The 19,762-nt window shown below is 47.7% G+C and overlaps 1 protein-coding gene across 1 annotated transcript in view; it reads right to left on the bottom strand.

Annotated features, from left to right (window-relative positions):
* The window catches only part of LOC144163330 (uncharacterized), an 81,827-nt gene extending 78,546 nt beyond the window's left edge, over positions 1-3,281 (bottom strand). Inside the window, exons 1-2 of the mRNA XM_077694263.1 lie at positions 2,930-3,281; positions 200-634 (exon numbers count right to left, since the gene is read on the bottom strand). Coding sequence (XP_077550389.1) covers positions 200-519 — 320 coding nt within the window. The 5' untranslated portion in view covers positions 520-634; positions 2,930-3,281. The remainder of the gene's footprint in view (positions 1-199; positions 635-2,929) is intronic.
* Between the last annotated feature and the right edge of the window lie 16,481 nt (positions 3,282-19,762).

Genomic DNA, 19,762 nt, shown 5'->3' with positions numbered 1-19,762 from the left:
GTAGTGCAAGCTGACCAAACGAAATGTCATTCTCGGCAGCTTGCAGGGGATATAAAACGGCTTTGCCTTTCCCTAGCTGCGACTTTATTTATTTTTTTGCAGTAGGTGGTCTATAACACACAGCGATAACAAAACCACGTGGGGAATCGTGCACGTACTCCTAGATCTCCCGCCTCCCATCGCGGTGACCATGACTTACTTGGAGCACGGCGCGATCCATCGCTCGGGCAGTGGTCTGACCCAGTAGCCCTGCCTGGACGCCAGGTCGGGGCAGCTGAACCGGGGCAGCGCTCCCCCGCCCCCGCTCGTCGACGAGCCCGCGGGGTCGTGCGAGGTGAGACCCAGCCTGAGCGCCCCGGTCCAGGCCTCGTTGGAGGTGAGCTGGAGCGACAGCCGCGTCCCCACTGCCACGGGCTTGGCGCTGAACGCGATGGCGTCGCAGAAGGACGCCAGCCGGGTGGCCCGCTTGCCCCCTTCGTCGACCAGCACGTTGGCCCCGTGCACGCTGTGGAACCGCATGGTCCCCGCCCCCGGCCGGAACACGAACTCTGCCTACGTCATAGTGGCCGCTGGCTGCCGTCGTCCTCGCGCTAGGCTTCTTTCGCCGGAGAGGGATTCTGTCAGTCGGCCATGGCTGCAACGACAGCACGAAAGGGAAGAGTGCGAGTGATTGTGAGTGAGTGAGTGAGTGAGTGAGTGAGTGAGTGAGTGAGTGAGTGAGTGAGTGAGTGAGTGAGTGAGTGAGTGAGTGAGTGAGTGAGTGAGTGAGTGAGTGAGTGAGTGAGTGAGTGAGTGAGTGAGTGAGTGAGTTACCGGTTTGCGCGGGAACACACACACACACATTTTATGCCTATTTATAAAAAAAACCTGAGGTTGATTCCTCTGTCATAAGAATCAGTAAAACACGAAAGCGAAATGTGTAAAGAAATTTGCAGCTTTGCATGATTTGCGGGTCGGCGGCTGTCTTGTGGGTGTGCTTAGTGAGCGACGTCCTGCTCGCGGGTCGCTTCGGCAAAGATGTATTGGCGTCATTTCCGTGACGGATATGACGTCAGTGAAATCTTGGGGTATCATGGTACAAAAAACTTTTGTGTTAAAATATAAAACCCGAAAACGAACAACCCTCTAGTGTTTATATGTATTTGTCCTTTGCTCAATTGTTTAACTCCGTTTTTCTTTTTTTGCTTTTTTCACCTACACGTTGCATATATGTTCCTTGTTAATCTTCGCTATGTGTTATATATGATTCATCTTAGCCGTCTACCCTATCCCCCCATTCCTATGTACTCTTTGCTCCCTATCCCACCTCCCCTACACCAGCAGGCGTTCCGTTGTCCGCCCCTAGGCGAGACAACTTACGCCTGCTGATGGACCTTCTTCTCTTTCTAAAAAACTATAAATGCATACATACATAAGGTACTCTTTAGTTCTAAAGGTAGCTTTCTCACAAGAAGACCCTGGGTGCAAGGGTGCACCCTTTACAGGCCACTTGCTTCGTTGTAGTGGCGTCACTTCCGTGACGGATATGACGTCAGCGAAATCTTTCTGTATCCGGGACAAAACACACTCATGTTAAAAACGACAGTGAGCTCAAAAATGTTGTTTCGCTTCCGCTATCGTAGTAAACACTTGTTGGTGATACTCAGCCACGTCACGTGGGGATACTGTCGGATACTGCCAGCAGTGCGAAATGGTATTTGTTTGCTTTATAAGCCTCCGACCTGTCACCGGCAGAAAATCTGGCTGAGTGCTCTGGCTGGCGTCGTGGTGCCGTGGTGCGAAAGGTACAACAAAACAGTTCTAAACAGGCGTTTCGCCCGTACAGGGATGTATTTTGTGTTTGAATTCCACTCATTGATAGGAAAAAATGTAACTGCTGGTGTTTTTGGTCTAAAGATTACGGATAAGTATTAGCGATCCTTCTTATATATTTTGTTAGTGAATGAAGCAAATACCCCAGGTATTACGGGCTGTCCCCGCACGTTTGAGTTCTTCATTCATTTTGACACGGTATCGTAAGGACAGCGTAAATGTCTAATATTTACTCTTTACGCAGTGTCCTCTGTAAGAGACACAAAAGGTATATCCGAACTTGGAATCAGCGGCGGCCGTAGGAAGAAAAAAAACCTGAGCTATTTTTTTATGCATATGTATAGATATATTTGTAGAGCCATTAATTACGGTGCAGTTGCAGTTCCAACATGAGGGCTCATTCAGTTTCTCTGGTGAAAACGAGTTTCACTCTGTCGTCTGTCTTGCGCATAAAAATAACGCAGAATGGATGTGCAAAGGAGCAACAGGTCTGGGGCACAAGCAAAATGCTATGCGTATTCTCAAATGAGGTTACACCGTTACGGCTTAAATCAGCCTCGATTTTTATTTCTTTTGTTTCGTTTACACTCCTGTGCATATTAAAGGTTAGCATAGGACACACAAAGGGCAGAAGATTTTATATAAACAACACACATGGGAGCTAAGTATTTCAACAAACCCAGATTAGCTTAGACACCAGGTTGGCCATAATCGAACTCTGGTTATCTATTTGCCTTCACGTTAACATTTCCTAAAACCTACCAACCTAACCTAACCTAAAGGTAACCTAACCTATGGCTAACGTAAAAGTAATTGTGTTCAACATTCGAGACTCCGGCTGTTCCTAGTGTCGCGTGCTACTAAGGGGAGCATCAGACGCAACTTTGACGTGATCATGTCTGTCTCGTTTCCCGCTATAGGGAGCTTGCGTTATCTTTCTGCTCATAGGACCGTAGAATTCCAGTAGAGTGCCACACAACCGCGCGCAAATGGCGGCCAATAGTCTCGTTAGTATTACCCTCACTGTAGGGAAAAGATCTGGACTCACGGAAAAGAAAGATTCTTCCTCTGGAATCCCGGGAACTCCGTCGGGAGGCAGAGGAATGTAGCCACTTACCGATTTGGAAACCGACGCTGCCGCCGCCGCCGTCGTCGACACCTCGAAGGCCGGTCGTTCGCACGCCAACTTCACATTTTTTTCCAGGCTCCCTCGGGACGAATGCGAAAAAGAAACGGAGAAACAAAAAAGAGGGAAGGACAAACGAACGGGATGAGGCCGGAGAGGAAGGGTGGCCAGGCTTCCCAACGCTTTCCCACCGGCGGGAGTGAAGTTTGTGTCGCGGCCATGTTTCCATGGTGATTCGTTGCAGTGTCCTCGGGCTGTTCATTCTTCCGTGGCTGGTTGATGGAGCCAGTGGCCAAACTCCGCTATCGAACCAGGGTTCTCCACTCGGCAGCGCTTTTTTGCGCGGAGCGATGGCCGCGACATCTGTCGCCACGGAATACAACTATTTATGGCGATTTTTCGCTACTCAGGCACCAGCCCGTACGGGTAAGCTTAGCGTCCGGTAGCAGGCGGCGCGTCGAGCAGGGGTGTCCTAAGGTCCCTTGTTTTCATGTTTTCATGGCCCATGTTTTCGTAGGGCGCGGAGGACAGCGCGACACAGAGCACCGGTCTTGTGGTTCTATGTGGGCAGGATTGACTTTTCGCTTTCGAAAAACGAATGTTGGCGGTCGACACTCGATATATGCGTGCATTTTGGCGGCGTTACCATACATGGGTCGCGGGCTTCGAGGAACCTGCAGTTTGGGCTCCTACCGGGCTGATTTTGGCCGCTGGCTGCTTCCCGGTTTATTGGTTTTGATGATGAACGTTGCGTCCGCACGCAAGGCGCGTGGCGAAAGAAGGCGATGAACTAGACTGGAGCTCGTTTAAGAGACATGGGCTGTCGTCGCATGGCTTTTTTTCTCGCAACCGTGTTTGGGAGCCTGTGGCCCAGCCACTTAATGATTAGCTTTTACGAAGGTCAAGAACGAGCTCAGATGTAGTTAGGGCTAAAGGCGCTAACATAACGAAAACTTTGGAATGCTAAACTAACAGCATCTTCTTTGATCCCCGTGTGTCGACTATTTCATTCCGCAGATTAAAAAGAAATCGCGCTTATGCTTCCAGCAAAGTATTTTTTGTCTACTTGCCGGTGGCTTTATTGCACAGCGTCTTATCGTCACTGTGATTGATTGTAGGGTTTAACTCGCCGATGCAACGCACGCGATGAAATGCGTCGTAATGGAGGGCTCCGGATTAATTTTGACCACCCGGGAATCTTCAACGTGCGCAGAAATCTCGTACACACGGGCGTTTTTGCTTTTCGCCTCCATCAGAAAAGCGGCCGCCGCGGCCGGAAATCGAACCGCGACCTCGTGCTTTTAAGGTTTTCAAGTAACCGCTTTCACTCAATGGAAGCCCGGTTTCACGCATGCGCTGTGTGTCCAGGGATCTAATCAGAGCTTTTAGATCGAGCAAATAGATTCTGAGGGTATGCATTAGCCTTTTTACAGAACGCCATGGGTGCCACTTAGAAAGTTCTCGTTTTAAAAGTAACGTCACTCTTCACGGGCTGATGTGCGGCAGAACCTGGTTGGACCCGCGTGTTTATTTGACAAGACGCTACCGACTTTTTTACCTTTTGTATTGTCGGCATGTGCTGGTCTGTTTTGTATTCTACAAGAAGTGAGGTGCGGATCTAGTGGTGGCGCCAACAGTAGTTAAATAACATGTCCAGACAACGACGCAGATCTCGAAGCTATAGTCGTTCAACTACAGTCGTTTTATACTTTTATGCAGCAAATATATTTTTGAAGTGTGAAATTGATAACTGGCTACTTCATCTCGTTTTCTTTACATTGATCCCTCGCTGTGTGAACGCCATGTTGTGTGGAGGAAGTGGCGCAAGTGGCGCATAGGCCCGTGACTTTTTGAAGCCTGTGTTTTGAATACATGTGTAAGGCTGGTTCAGGCTGCCTTCCACGAAGCATTTATTGCACCGTGATCCAGATGCACTAATTATCGCTCTTGAGGTTTGTGAAATATGACTTTAATTAAACGTGTTCCAATCCGAGCTAGACTTTGGTCATCGCATGAAAAGCGATGCGGTTGGACCGTAGTCTGAATCCCAGGAGGGGATGAAGCTTGAACTAGAGCAGCTGCCCGTTGATGGCGGTGAATAAACTTTATTGTTCCGAGGTCAGACCTGGTCTTAAGGCACCCGCCCGCTGGAGGCGTCTGCCCTTAGTCCGGAATGTCATAAATCTTGCCCTCTCCGTGCCCTATCCTAAATCTTGCCATCCGTGCCCTCTCCTCCAGTCGTCGCTGGTCTAAAATGCCGCAGCGGGTCAGCAGCTCCACCCACTATTCAGAGCTAAGGTCAGGGGTAGGGTTAAGGGGTCCGAAACCGCTGGCACTCCCATACCACGTGGTGTAGGGGTCCTGCAATTTCTGGAGGGCGGAGCCTCAGCGCGGTGCCAATAGTTCAACAAGATAGTTGTCAGGGCCTAGCGATTACAAGAACATGTCTTCCTCCAGAAACGTAACTCGATCCGACCCCGACGCGGAGGAGCCGTTGTCGAACATTGCAGGCCAGCTTTAAGCTCTTTCCACTCATCGGGTTTTTGGTCGTGCAACAAACACGCGTATATGATGAAGGGAAGGAATGCCTCTATTTATTTATTTATTTATTTATTCATTCATTTATTTATTAAACACCTTACAGGACCCAAGAAAAGCAAAAACAGCGCAAATGACGGGACAAGGAAGAAAAACAGGACAGCGCTTCGTCCTGTTCTTCCTTGTCCCGTCATCTGCGATGTTCATGCTATTCTTGAATATGTATTAACCAGCCCAAATTTTTACCTTGTTAAAGTTACAGGAACGATTGCAGAGAATTGACTAAGGGGAGGTTATAAAGTACGCGTCGCGGGAGAGGTAGAGAAATGAATCAAATAAATCAACAAATTTCAAATGAAACAGGAAACGGAGTAACAAATGGGACGGTAAAAGTGAGCAAAGTGCAAAAGAAGATAACGCACAGTGAACGCCATTACGAGTTGCACACGGGGGAAAAAAAGGAGTGCAAAATGCAAGAATGAGGAATACAACTCAGTAATGAGAAAATAAAACATTGAATACAAGCAGCCAAGATTTCTTGAAAGTGTAGGCGGCCGATGAGACGGTGCGGTGGGGCCTACATTTATTTACAGTTGCGTTGTGGCGACAACATGGGCCCGAGAACCGGAGAGCGCCCGTGGAGTGCGGCCGAGCAGCGCGGAGGCCATGATATTCTGAGCTGCGCCATCATCTCCAATGATGATGATGATAGGGCGCGGTCGTTGGCGATGACGATGCCAACGATGAGGCAAACGTCTTCTTTGGGCATGGGCGAGACCTTGGCACCCAGAACACCATGCTAGGACACACGTCTAGAGGTGCCTGTCAAAGACGCTGTTGTCCCACGCATTTCCCCTGCCTGCGAGGCAGCTGCAGTGACCACTTCACTGAAGTCGTCCCACGATATCCCATCATTTCCTCTCGCCACTTCTCAGGTTAGAGGACAAGTGTAGCACACCACAGGGATTGCAGAATGCCGCCGGGGAGACGCTCATTGTGATACCCACCATTCCCCATCCTGCGGTAGCGCAGATGAGCGTTCAGCCTGGAAAACAAGCGCCACGCGTTACGCTAACCTGTGCTCGCCATTATCAGCGAACCCCCGGGCTGTCGCGAGCATTGCGGGGGCTGATCACGGCTCGCCCCATCACAAGGCCAAGGCGACAGGTCAACTTCACAGCACGTGCCCATCAACGTGTATTACGCGCTTTGCTAAGTACAAGGATCGCTCACCCAAGAAAAGCGCCTCGACTGTTGACAGCACGCCGCACCCAGCACTCTGGCGACGCTTGTCACAGGCTGAGGTATGATGTGCTTTCAACGACCCCGCTAGCTTTGCCATCCCTGACTTTGGACCGGCCGCGCCGCCGCCGCCTATGCAAGTTACGCGCCCGGATGAGTGTGCCGTGTTTCGCGGGCGCCCTACCTCGCTGGCCACCATACTCAATTGCTCCTGCACGGCATTCAGCTCGTTTCCGCCTGCGACCGCAACGAAACTCCCAGTGTAGGCCTCCCGAAGCTACTAGCTCCCCCGGACGCTCCCCCAACGCCGACCTGGACTGTCCCTCTTTCGACTCCTATGGTTTGACCTTGGACTGCCCACCGAACATTTTGTGACCACGGACGCACATATGTACATAGTTCTCCACCTCGTCCGGCTGTGTGCCACCTATTTTTCACTTTATGTGCATAGCTCCTTCTGCCGCCTTTTCATTCATTTTTCGCGCGCATTTAATTACCCCACTATCCCATCACGCACTGCGCGCTAGGGGGGGAGCCCTGTGGCGGCATCATCATCGCCAACGGCCACGCCCTATCATCATCATTATTGGAGATGATGACTCCGCTCAGAACATCATGGCCTCCGCGCTGCGTGGTCGCACTCAACGGGCGCTCCCTGATTCTGGGGCCCATGTTGTCGCCACAACGCAACAGTACATAAATGCAGGCCCTGCCGCACCATCTCATCTTCCGCCTACAAGGGCAACGCACACAAAGCAAATTGTGCTGGCTGTGAAAACGCAGGGTAAATAGCATAACGATGTGATAGAAGTTATTAGTACTAATAATGGGGCTCTTCGATTTACCGTCTCGGACTCACCGCGGGTAGCCCGCGGGTAGTCCGAGGATCCCCCGAAGCCATAGGGATACATGGGAAAATCGAATGCCGGACTGCTTCTCGGGGAGTCCGCGGTGAGTCAGAGACTGTAAATCGAAGAGCCCCAATGCCGAAGGCGTTGTTGATAGCGATTTAGTCCTGGTAACTTTACTTTTCAAATAGCTTGCATTGCTGTCGTGTATCCAAATAATGTACGCACAGAAACACCACCCAATGATACTAGAACAGTTCCTTTAAAAAAAGGAATGACGCACGAACTTAATTATGGCCGTCAAGGCACTTAAGTTCCGAACGCCTTTCTCCAGCCACGAAAAGAAAAACGCTTCTCAACGCAAAATCGACCCGTGTCTGGCTTGCAGAGTGAGCGCGAGAAAAGCATTAAGTTGAACGGGCAAACGCCAGAACGACGACTCGGACATTCGATAAACGTATACGTGAAGCGTATCGGGAATCCAAGAGAGAGAGCGCGGATCTTCCAGCCTTCTCTTAAGCCACGATCGAAGGAACTTGTCAGGCGGCAGGTATACGGTCGCCTCGAGCGCGGACGCGCTGCCGGTTCCTTCCTGCTGTCAAGGCCGCATATACAATTATGACGTCGTTATTCGGTAGCAACAATCGATTGGCTTTGCAGTGCGCCGCTGGCGTTTTTGGCGCTAACCAGTCGCACGTTTGGAACCTCTCCATTTCAGTCGAACAGACGACGCCGATCGCCGTTTGACGGCATTCTTCTGGCTGGGCATTGAGGTGTTGCGACAAACCGTCGGCTCAGTACGCGCACGTATTGGCGAAAAAAATTCACGCATCTCCACGAAGTGAATCATGACGAGTGGGAGAAGCACTGGGGATCATTCTTACCGTATATCACCCGTGGCATTGCGCACCCGCGCATGTAAGTCAGTGACAGCGCGTGTGTACAGTATATACCATTCCAATCCAATACAATCCGATACAATTCAATCCGATTCAATCCAATCCATTCCTATCCAATCCAATCCAAATCCAGTCATATCCAATCCAATTCAATGCTCCTCGAGCATGCGCAACACTGTGTACACGGACGCCAAGCCCAGGACAAAGCGAGGTACTAAGGTGCTTCGCCCCTGAAGTTATATGAGGTCGTTACGTCTTTCCGCGGGGGCCTGACCATTCGCTGCGCGCGGGAGTTTCTGCTGGGCGTATGCACTTGAATCTATGCACTGAAAGGTCTTTCAAGTGGCCAGAAGACAAAATAGAACTTCGTTCAGCTTGGGGGAACAATCCTCTGGTAACTTAGTTCCATTTGAGCCACTAAAGATGATTTTTGAATCAAGTAACGCGAGAAATGTGTAAATAACTTCCAAATTTCTTCGTTAGAGTGACGTAACATGGCCAGGAGTAACGTAAAATGGGCTAGCACTAAAACATAGTGGGGCTATTCGATTTGCAGTCTCGGACTCGCCGAGGGTAGTCCGCGGGCAGTCCGGGGCACGGTGTAAGAATATTCTTACACCCTGGTGCGGGGATACCCCGAAGCCTTAGGGATACATGGACAAATTGAATGCCGGACTGCTTCTCGGTGAGTCCACGGTGAGCCCGATATTGTAAATCAAAGCGCCCCAGTTGTCAGCAGGGGCTCCGGAAGTGGGTGAGGGGGCATCCGAGGGGGCTCGGTGCCCCCGCTGCTTTCAAAAGTTGGGGGCTCAGCCCTGATGGCCTAGGCGCAGTTAGACAAATGGTGGCTTCAAAATTAAAGAAAAACTGTCTGGAGTGGCCCGAAGCACGAGGATCAGTACGACTAGGTCATTTTCCCAGACTGCACGACCCATGTGCCAAGGTTAATTGCCACTTAATCGCAAATTTTAGTCATGTTTATTGTATACCTTGTTGATCACACATTACTATCATTAGAGCTTTGCTGTTCCGGTAAGGAGTAAATGATCTCCTTACTATCACATTTTTTTCGCATGTCAAATGTACCACGCTTGAAGGGATTTGCAAGTGCATTTCGAGATCCAGGCAGAGGGTACAATAGCTGTTCCCTAACCAACTAAAGAATTACCTTAATTATTACATTATGTAAAGGTATTAAGGGTTTATTGCAAAACGTTCTTACTTTAAATAAAGGGCGTTTGATTTAGGATTCAGTTTTATAGGATAGGGCTGACCTCTGTGAAAAGAGTATCCATTTCAGGGTGAGTCAGCAAACAAATTTTGTACAATAGCAAGCGCGATCTACGGGTGCAGACGCCGACTATAACGCACCCTCGTTTCTAGAACCACAAAATTATCGTCATCAACAAGTCGTCATAGACTGTCTTGAAAGGACCCTGCAACATTTTTTAAAACTTTTTTGAAATCTTAAATGCTTGCAGAACGTAGTCAGCCAACACACCCAGTACTTATATACAGGGGGTCGCAAAGTACCTCAGCCAAAAATTACTGCTCTGTGCCTAACAGATGGCTTGTAAAGTCGCTCAAAAGATTTTTCTTTTTCCCGGTCTTGACGTTCTTCGACAGCCTGAATTACGTCACTAAGGCCATGTAGCGGCTGTTGGCCGGTTTTTCTTCCGTCGCAGCAATGAACGCTTTTCGATAGTAACTTCAAAAATAAAGCCACAAAAACAAAGCGGACCGGGAAGGCGTATGTGGTGCGACGAGCAAATCACGCAGCGCCGCTCCGTGTTGGCGATAACTGTAGCACTCGCAGCGCTTCCAGACGCGAAGGAAAGAGTGAAAGAGTTCATCGAAAGTGTTGCAGGGTCCCTTTTAGCCCCCCTCGCCACTCTCCGCCACCCTCAAAACGCTTCCGAAGCCTCCTGTTATCAGTATGTTAACTTCATGTTAGCATCCAAGTGATATAATCCCGAGGGACAACAGGCCAGATTGCCCAATCATGTTTTTCGCCGGTTCGCTCTTGCCTATATATATATACTGCCGCCAATTGCACAAACAAGATTATGTGACGTCATTTACGAATCACCGAAGAGTGCGCGGGGAGTCGCCATTGCTTCGTATGCTTTCTTTAATAGCTCGATTGTTTTTTGAAGTCTGCCGCAAAATTGGTTGGTTGATTGCGCGGTTTTACGCGCCGACGCTACACACACGATGAGGCGCGCCGTATGGAGGGCTTCGGATTAATTTCGTCCACCTGGAGATCTTGAACACCCGGGCGTTTTAGCTTTCCGCCTCCATCAGGAAAGCGGCCGCCGCGGCTGGGAATCGAACCCGCGTCCTTTTGTTCAGCAGCACAACGCCATAGCCACTAATTAAGCCACCGCGGTGGGTGCAATTGCCATAAAATTGGTGGTGTCACAGATATCTGGACAAAGCAGGTTTTCTTAATGAGCCACAGAACATCGCTACAATATATAAAAAAGGCACTTCATCATAGATCGTGGCTAACGGTCGCTCATACAGCGTTGCTTAAAGTACAGTCTTTGCCAAAATTTTCTAGGCCATGTTAAAACTGCACAGTCCACAAAAATTTACCAATACAAGCTTGCCTTTCAAGCGGCGCTGAAATATTTTATTCCAAAAAGCTGCAGAAAACACTTTTTTTGCTTACTGTCATAGAGAGAGAAGAGAGACAGCTCTTTGCTAATAATTTGGTCACAGTTCAACGTTAAGCTTTTGGTTTCAATTCTGTGTGCCCTAGAAACCTTGGCCGGGGTCTGAAAAACTTTGACAAAGACTGTACGTGATGCGTAAACACGTTCCGGAATTCACCGACGAGTTTTATGCCTGTGACGCACGTTCGCTTATTCCTTAATGTTGTTCGTTGCGCGTCACTCCTGACGTCAGACCACCGGCGGAAGTAATCGCGCGTGACCCAAAATTAGGGCGGAAACGCGCCCCGCCCACGCATGTCCGACGTTTTATTTTCGACCGCCAACGAGATTACGATCACCGGAAAAAAAAGCGGTTTACGTGCCGAACGGAGAAAGCTGTACGAACATGGCTTGCGTCTGGTCTTTCGTTCTTGCCTGGTTGTGTCCGCCTTTTGCTTGTTTTCAGAAGAGTCGGTGGAAGTGAAATGCGCTGGTAGGACTGCTGATTTATTGATTTTGTTACCATAAAGCTTGGAACACTTTTATTGTTTCGATGAACCCAACTATCTTCCCAAGTATCAGGAGCATCATAAATAAACGGGGTAAATTATCAGCTATATTCGACAAGTGCAACGCGGACATCATTGTTCAAACGGAAAATTGGTTATCGGCAAAAGTTAACAACTCTGGGCTATTTTCCTGCAAGAACGAGTACTGACTTTTTCGATGTGGCCGTGGAACACGCATTGGGGAGTGGCGTGTTGGTAGACGTACCCAGAGCATAGAGTTTTATACTATTATACACTAGGGGAAATCTGATTGATTGATTGATTGTAGGGTTTAACGCACCGACGCAACGCAGGCGATGAGGTGCGCCGTAGTGGAGGGCTCCGGATTAATTTTGACCACCTGGGGATCTTTAACGTGCGCCGAAATCTCGTACACACGGGCGTTTTCGCTTTTCGCCTCCATCACTAGGGGAAATCTGGCGCCACTGTCTAGGGGAGCCCGCGCTTCAGCGAGCGTTCTGTCGTGTACCGGGCAGGCACGTTCCACTCGTCCTTGGCATGGCTCATGAACAGGCTGAAAAGTAGGACCTGGCTCCAGAAAACCGACAATATTACTGTAGAAGGTTCATCAAAATTGCTTTGTTGTTATAAAATTGAAGTTCCAAAAAGATTAATTTGTCAGTGATTATGTAGAAGCTTCATGCACGATGAACAAGAAAAAATGTTACCCTTTTTTGTTGATTTTGGCTTCGTTACAAAAAAGAAGCCATATGGCTTGCTAAGCCAAGTAGGCGGGGAACGTCGCAAGCGGCAATGGCGCCGCCCACAGCGGCCCGCGACGGCGCGAGATTTCCCTCTAGTATATATTGGTATGAACCTCTATGATCCAGACAGGTAGAATCATACATCATTGCCATTTCATCACCTCTGACGTTTCTTTGCACTCGAACACGTATTAACCATGGCGATATAATATTTTGGGTTTGCTATCGGCCACCTAAGGCCCTGTTCAGACTGTTGCCGAAACTGCCGCAATAACTTTACAGAATGACGTCTTTTCGCGTCTCAGCCAACCGAAATGCTTGACACGCCGTTTTTTTACGTCCATAGATACACGATATGACTTTTGCGTCAGTAGTCTGAACATAGCCTAATGCTGGTGGCTCTTTTGTGACGATTTAGACGACTGCTTAAACAACGTCACTGTTGGGTTTCTAAAAGCCGCAGTGTTTCTGGCGGGTGCTTTCAATTTTCCTGGAATTTCGGGGCAAGATTCTGGCTCCACCGTCACAAGTGTGTGAGCCGAATGCCTATCGTTTCTTGATATGTGCTCAACTTTAAACTTCTCTCAACTCGTTGAAGAAATCCACTCGTGTAACTAGCTCCAACATTCTTGACCTGTGTTAACAACACGACTTAACTAAAACTGTTTCATCCCGAACTGTTCTACGTGGCCTAAGTTATTGATTGATTGATTGATTGATTGATTGATTGATTGATTGATTGATTGATTGATTGATTGATTGATTGATTGTAGGGTTTAACGCGCTGACGCAACGCAGGCGATGAGGTGCGCCGTAGTGGAGGGCTTCGGATTAATTTTGACCACCTGGGGATCTTTAACGTGCGCCGAAATCTCGTACACACGGTCGTTTTTGCTTTTCGCCTCCATCAGAAAAGAGGCCGCTGCGGCCGAGAATCGAACCCGCGACTTCGTGCTCAGCAGCAGGACGCTTTAGTCACTGAGCCACCGCCGCGTGTGCCTGGTCTAAGCGCCCACTCTGCTGTTCATTTCACAATTCATCTCGCTTACCCCGCAATCCTAGGCAGTACAAACTAATTCGAAACTACAAGAAAGCGAATTCTGAGGCCATCAATGATGAAACTAGTTTCTTTTTCAGTTGAACTTTCTGCTGCCTTTTGGGAGCGCTCTTTTGGTGAAAATTGGACGCTCTTCAAAACAAAAGTTAAGACACTTACAGACAAACGTATCCCCCAGGTTCGAGTGACATCTAGGAGATTACCTTGGTTTAATATTTCCTTGCAAGGTACGCTTGAGAAGAAAAGACATATTTCGTGAATGGAGAAATTCCAACTCGCCAGAAAGATGGACATTTATTTCTCAGCCTCTACAGAATACAAACGTGCTCTCCTCACAGCGAAACATCCTGTTTTTATATAACATCCTTCCCTCACTGTTATCAACCAATCTAACTAAATTTTGGCGTGTCTTCAAGAAAAGCACTAGAAGCGATATTCGTCTAAAGTTTTAAACAGTGATGCAGATTTCTTGATACCACGTGACGACTGCTGCGTACATCTATATAACACTTTCTCATTATCTTACACTAATACATCTACTGTCCCTTTGGATTCCCGTAGTTTCCGTCACTCGCGAAAAGAGAGAGAATAAACTTTACTGAAAGCGAGGAAACCTTCAGAGAGGCGTCCTCATTCCAGGATGCGTTGAGCACGGGTCGCGTCGACAGTTCTTCCAATCAAGAGCAATTGATCGAAGACGGGGCTGCCCAAGGCTCTTTCCCAAAGCTTTGAGGAAAGGTGGAGGATGGGGGGAGGGGGCGGGGGGTATTTTATTTTCATCGACTTAGGGGAAGGGGCATCACAAATATTATAGGTAAAGCTAAAGTTTCGTCCTAGATGGCGTAGATGGTATTAACTATATTAATTAGTTTTTCTTAAAGCACGCAAGTGTACTCTTCTTTAATAACATTGTCGTATATTTCTTGTAATCTTGTCCTATATCTTTACGCAGTGCCTCGGTGCCCATCGACTGGAGGGTTGGAGAAGTTTACAGCCCACAGGGCCGGTGACACTCATTGCCCTCGCAACTAAAGGCTAATTTCTTTAACCTTGATGCCATGCAAAATTCTTGAACTATATTTTTGCAAATCTGATGAACGTCTTGAAAAGCAACTTTTTTTTTACCCAATACCAACACGATTTGCATAGACACTACTCATAGACATACATTTGCATAGACACATAGATAAACTTAACTGCTAGCATTTACTAATGACTTGTTTTCTGTTATGGATCATTCATCACCTATTGATTGCATTTTCAATGACTTTGCTAAAGCATAGCTTACATTGTTATTTACCATTCAGTACTTCTGAAACTAAACAACTTAATATTGAAACCATTGTCTTTAATGGACCGAACACTTCTTGTATAATCGTGCCCACTACGTAACAACTAACGGCCATGATTCGGGTCCTTGCTCAGTCAAATCCAGTGTCCCGCAAGGCTTGGTACTTACCCCTCTACTTTTTATGGTATATATTAACGACCTTCCTGACTCTATCACTTCACATATAAGACTCTTCGCCGACGATTATTTACTCTACCGAGAAATTTGCGCCACTTCTGATATTTCTGCTCTTCCTTATGATCTTAATAAGATATCTGTCAACTGGCGTAGCAAGCCAGCATGTTAGGCTAACATCGCCGTTTTTCATTTAAAATATCCGCTCTCTAATTGATGTGATACTTGGTAAATGAAAATTAACATTGGCAAGTGCAAGTCGATGGCGTATTCGGTATCCTTGAGGGGTTATTGAGACCGCTTCACAAAATTCACAAAACTATGAATTTGGATCGTGAAAGCTGTAGTACAGCGCATGCAGCGTGACTCCTGAACGTATCCTCACGTCAATACGAGACAAGAAGCTGGCCAGAATAATTCACGCTAAAAGACAAGAACTAAAAATTAAAGCCGTTCCACTCAATGTGAAAGCTGTCGCAAGTGCAGAGCACTGATTCGCCATAATGGGCTGCAGCGCCGTTATTCGCTCACTGCTACCGCTCAATGCCATTCAAATTTCCCGCCTTCGCAGCGCTCGCGCGCCCCCTGCCTGAAACTGCGCCAGCGGGAGTTCTGTTCATTGTTGTGCTTGCTTTTCCTCCCGCACGTGCAGGCATTGCACTGCCACTTTTTTTCGCTTACTATCGTAAAAACCAACCCAACAAGCATTCCTAACTAAATTAACGCGGGCGCAGCCGGTTGATTACGTATATTTTACCTCAAATATACCTGAAGTTTTGTTGGCGCTAAACAACGGCGTGGAGATTGATGTATGACAAGCACCAGCGGTTCACGAGTTTCCCGCCTATGACTACATAAACCGCTTGGCTTTCGACGCAACTGGGTTACGCCGCGACGACAGCCGCTACGACGGAACGCTGTGTGGCTCTACTTGGGTCCAGCAAGTGAGCTAGACGACCCGGCGAGCCCCTAAAGTGTTCCACACCTAAAAACGACAGCGAAGAACGAGGCGGAAATACCATTTAGCAGCACAGCAGTTCTTAGAAAGTATGGCCAAGCTTTCGCCTTCAAAGCACGTAATCCAACTTCAGAACCGCCAGGTACTTTTCTCAATCGCGAAAGTTTTAGCATTTTGCTTCATCTAGTATTTCGTTTCGTCGCAGAATCTTGTTACAAGCCACCGTGAAGTCGAAACAATGACTGGGTGATTGTAGAGGGGCATCTAGTTCGTTTGGTCGTATGACTTGAATGCTACCCGGCAGCGGATAATAGTGTTCTTTGTGCCGATCCATAACACGTCACTCCAGTCCATGTTGCCTCAGAGTAGCGCGAAACTTCAGAGTTTGTCACTATTCTTCCTTTTTGTCGATAAAAAGCGTTTTATTTGGTTAGAATGAAGTTTAGTGAAGCATCAGGGTGAGTTCTTTCAAATCGAACAAAGTTGTATTTTGTCAGTGTGATGGCCATCATTTTACTTTAAATTAAATTAAAATAAATATTCTAGTGCTGACTGCTAAAGACTGTTTATAAATGCTAGGGTTAGAGTACTTTTGGATGGTTCCCGAGTAATCACTCCAACTTATTTACCCAGGCTACTGAATACTCTTCACACAACTGTTACTTTCCCAGAGGTCTTCCTCACAACCAGTTAGCAATGCGACGTTATCCACGAGTGCAAAATTGCTTGGCACTGCTCTAATTTATTCCAGAGTCAGCGGTTGAAGCACCCTCTGGAGCACGCCCCCTATAATTGTATCCATATGATGTGTTATAATTAAGGGTCTTGTGCGGTAGTAAGTAGAAAACAGCCAAACCTTTAAAAAACGCCTATTAACGGAGGAATCCCTCAGAACCATTATCTATGCTACTCAGCACGCACAGTTCTGCATCACTGAACTGTTTAATGGGTCTTATCGCATCCTAGCACTATAGGCGGCGCAAAACTTAGGAGTAGAGCTCTGAAACAGAACGCGAGGACGCAATACACGAACACACAAAAAAAATGTTATTTGCACTAAAACAATTAGGTAGCGAATTAACAAATTTTGTGCTCATTTCAAGTGTACACAAGGAGGAGTAAGAGGCGCAGTGGTTTGCGCGATCGTTTACAACGCGTAATGTCACTCCACCGAGTGGATCTTGCATAATGGCACTGCCGCGGGTTAGGAGTCGACCGCTTTGCAAACGGACTTGTGGCGTTGAACGGCTCGCCGTGTCACAGCTGCCTACGCCCGCTCAACGTGACCGAGGCGGCGTGTGCCCGTCGGTCTTGTTGGAAGGTGCGGCCCACCGCTGAGGTTGGGCTTGCGACAACGTCGCTCTGTAGACGAGCCAGGCCATGAACGCTGCTGCAACGATGACCGCAATGGAAAGCACATTGACGGACTCGTATCTCCACCGTCGGCGTTGCTGGAGGTCACGGCCTTGGAGCTCCGAACTCTCCATCGCACAGACGCCCAGAATGACGGTTTGTCGAGCAAGGGCAGTGAGCAGCGCCGAACCAGATCTGTGTGGATCAGCGGAGGGCCAAACGACGAGCGGCTGGCTCGACAGCTGGCTGGCCTCTTGAAGGAGATGGCTCACGTCATCATTGTGGATGGCAGTGGTTATGACCCCATCGTTGGTGAAAGCGGAACGTATCCGAGAGAAGGAATTGACCAAATCCAAAGAAAGCTGTTGCACTTTGCTTGGAGCGGGTCTGGTAATACTCTTCGTGACATGTTAAGAAGGTAGAAGAGGAAGAATCAGCTTCTGATAGCATGCCCGTAAACGTTGTGCTGGTGGTAGCCCGAAAAATGGCGCATACCCACTGAGGGCGATTGTCCAAGAAGAGTTCGGTTTCCATAGTAATCAATCATGCGAGGCTAAATATTGGAGCAGAAGGAAGAATTTGGTTTAGGTTCGTGAGAAAGAGAGGAAAAAAGCACACAAAAAAACAACAGAGAAGAGTAGGAAAAGCAGGTAAAAGTTAGCCTAATCGGAATGTGTTTAACACTGCAGACGAGCTGTCCCCGAAATGAAGGAGTGGCAGGCGGTGCACACGTCCCTATGGCATCGGCACAGCCTAGTCCCCCCAAACGACAAAAGCACCGGTACAGTTAAAGGCAGTCCAAGACGTAGCAGTGGAATCTCCAGCAGCCTTCTCCGATGGTTAGAAAAACGGCGGCAAAAAAGAATTCTTGGCAAAAGTGACACAGGGGGGAGGTTGTCAGATTTGTCCTACATAGATACCGATTAAGTGGAGGCACACCACAGCGAAAAGAAGTCAGCGATACTTCGCACAAGCGAATTTGGCAGATACGTCTCTTCCAGTGGTACCTGAGATGTTCCAGTTCAGGAGAGGTGTTCAGACCATGGTCGGAGGCACATTGATTCAACAGGTATTGACGATAACGTGCCAACAACACGCAAAAAAAGGGGGGAAGAACCTGTACGATCGGTAAAGCCATAGCTGTTTTAGCTGATATGTCAGCGGTTTCGTTGAGGCTGAACCCACAGTGGCCGGTAAGCCAAACGAGCCGAATCGCCCGCACGTGAATGGGCACGCAGGAATAAAAAGTTTTAAGAATAGGATGTAAAGTTTCTGAGGAGAGAGCCATACACATGGACAGGGAGTCGGTGAGTAGCATCGCGGAAGAAGTCGCCGAATCAAGTTTCGGGATTGCAAGGAGTAGAGCAAGAAATTCTGCATACAAAATGGGGATGAAATCTGGTATTCGCAAAGAAGAAAACCAGTTTAATGCCGGAGAAAAAATTTTAACATAAAATTAAATTTTTTTAATTTTAAATTTTAAATTTTAAATTTTAAATTTTAAATTTTAAATTTTAAATTTTAAATTTTAAATTTTAAATTTTAAATTTTAAATTTTAAATTTTAAATTTTAAAATAAAATTTTAAAAATGTGAACACTTAGCTGACCAGCAGGGGAACTGGCCTGTCGTCGCAATATAAGAGGGATCGGACGACACAATATCCCTGCGACAAACTCCTTGGAAGTTTCATCTCTCTCTCTTGGGCGGAGACGCCTAGTGACAGAACAGTGAAAGTAGATAGCGGAAAGTGGAGCCTATTAAAAGTTGATTCCAGACGCGTGCGTCGCATTGGGGAGAAGCTGCGGCAATTAAAAGTAAATCAATTCTGGGGAGCCGCTGGCGGGCGTCTTCTTCGACTTCCAATGTCAGTTTTCACCATTATTGGAAAATCTCGCTGAGTGCACGTGTGGCTTTAGGAAGATGAGGTTTTTAGGTGCGAAGCACTTTCTCAGTTAGCGCCCATTTCCTGGCCAATCCCCCTGACTGCGTATGAGCCATTCCCTTGGCATTAACCAACCGACTTTAGGACCTCGCTTTGTTAGTGCTTTGGCATCCGTGTACACAGTGTTGCGCATGCGCGAGGAGCGCATTGGATTGGATTGAATTGAATTGGATTTGGACTGGATTGGACTAGATTTGGCTGGATTGATTGGATTGAAATGGATTGGATGGAATTGAATTCGATTGGATTGTATCGGATTGGGTTGGAATTGTATATACTGTACACACGCGTTGTCACTCATTTACATGCGTGAGTGGGCAATGCCACGGGTGATTTACGGTAAGAACGATCCCCCGTGCTTCGCCCACTCATCATGATTCCCTTCGTGGAGATGCCTGAATTTTTTTGTTGACTAACGCCGCTGTCGTAAGACATCCGCGCTGAAGCGACGAAAAATGGTTCACTGCAAACGTTGGTTTATAAAAATAAGGGATGTACTGACTGGTCCCGAACGACTGACAAAAAGCAAAGCGCGTACAGTACAGCCCAGTTTTTCCGAGAGCTGTATAAATAAGTACTCTGGAAGGTGT

This window comes from Haemaphysalis longicornis, unplaced genomic scaffold (assembly GCF_048455015.1).
Source record: "Haemaphysalis longicornis isolate Haplotype H1 unplaced genomic scaffold, Haemaphysalis longicornis Haplotype H1 scaffold_12, whole genome shotgun sequence".
NCBI lineage: Eukaryota > Metazoa > Arthropoda > Arachnida > Ixodida > Ixodidae > Haemaphysalis > Haemaphysalis longicornis.
The sequence above is the reverse complement of the archived record's forward strand: the minus strand, read 5'-3'. Positions and strand labels throughout refer to the sequence as shown.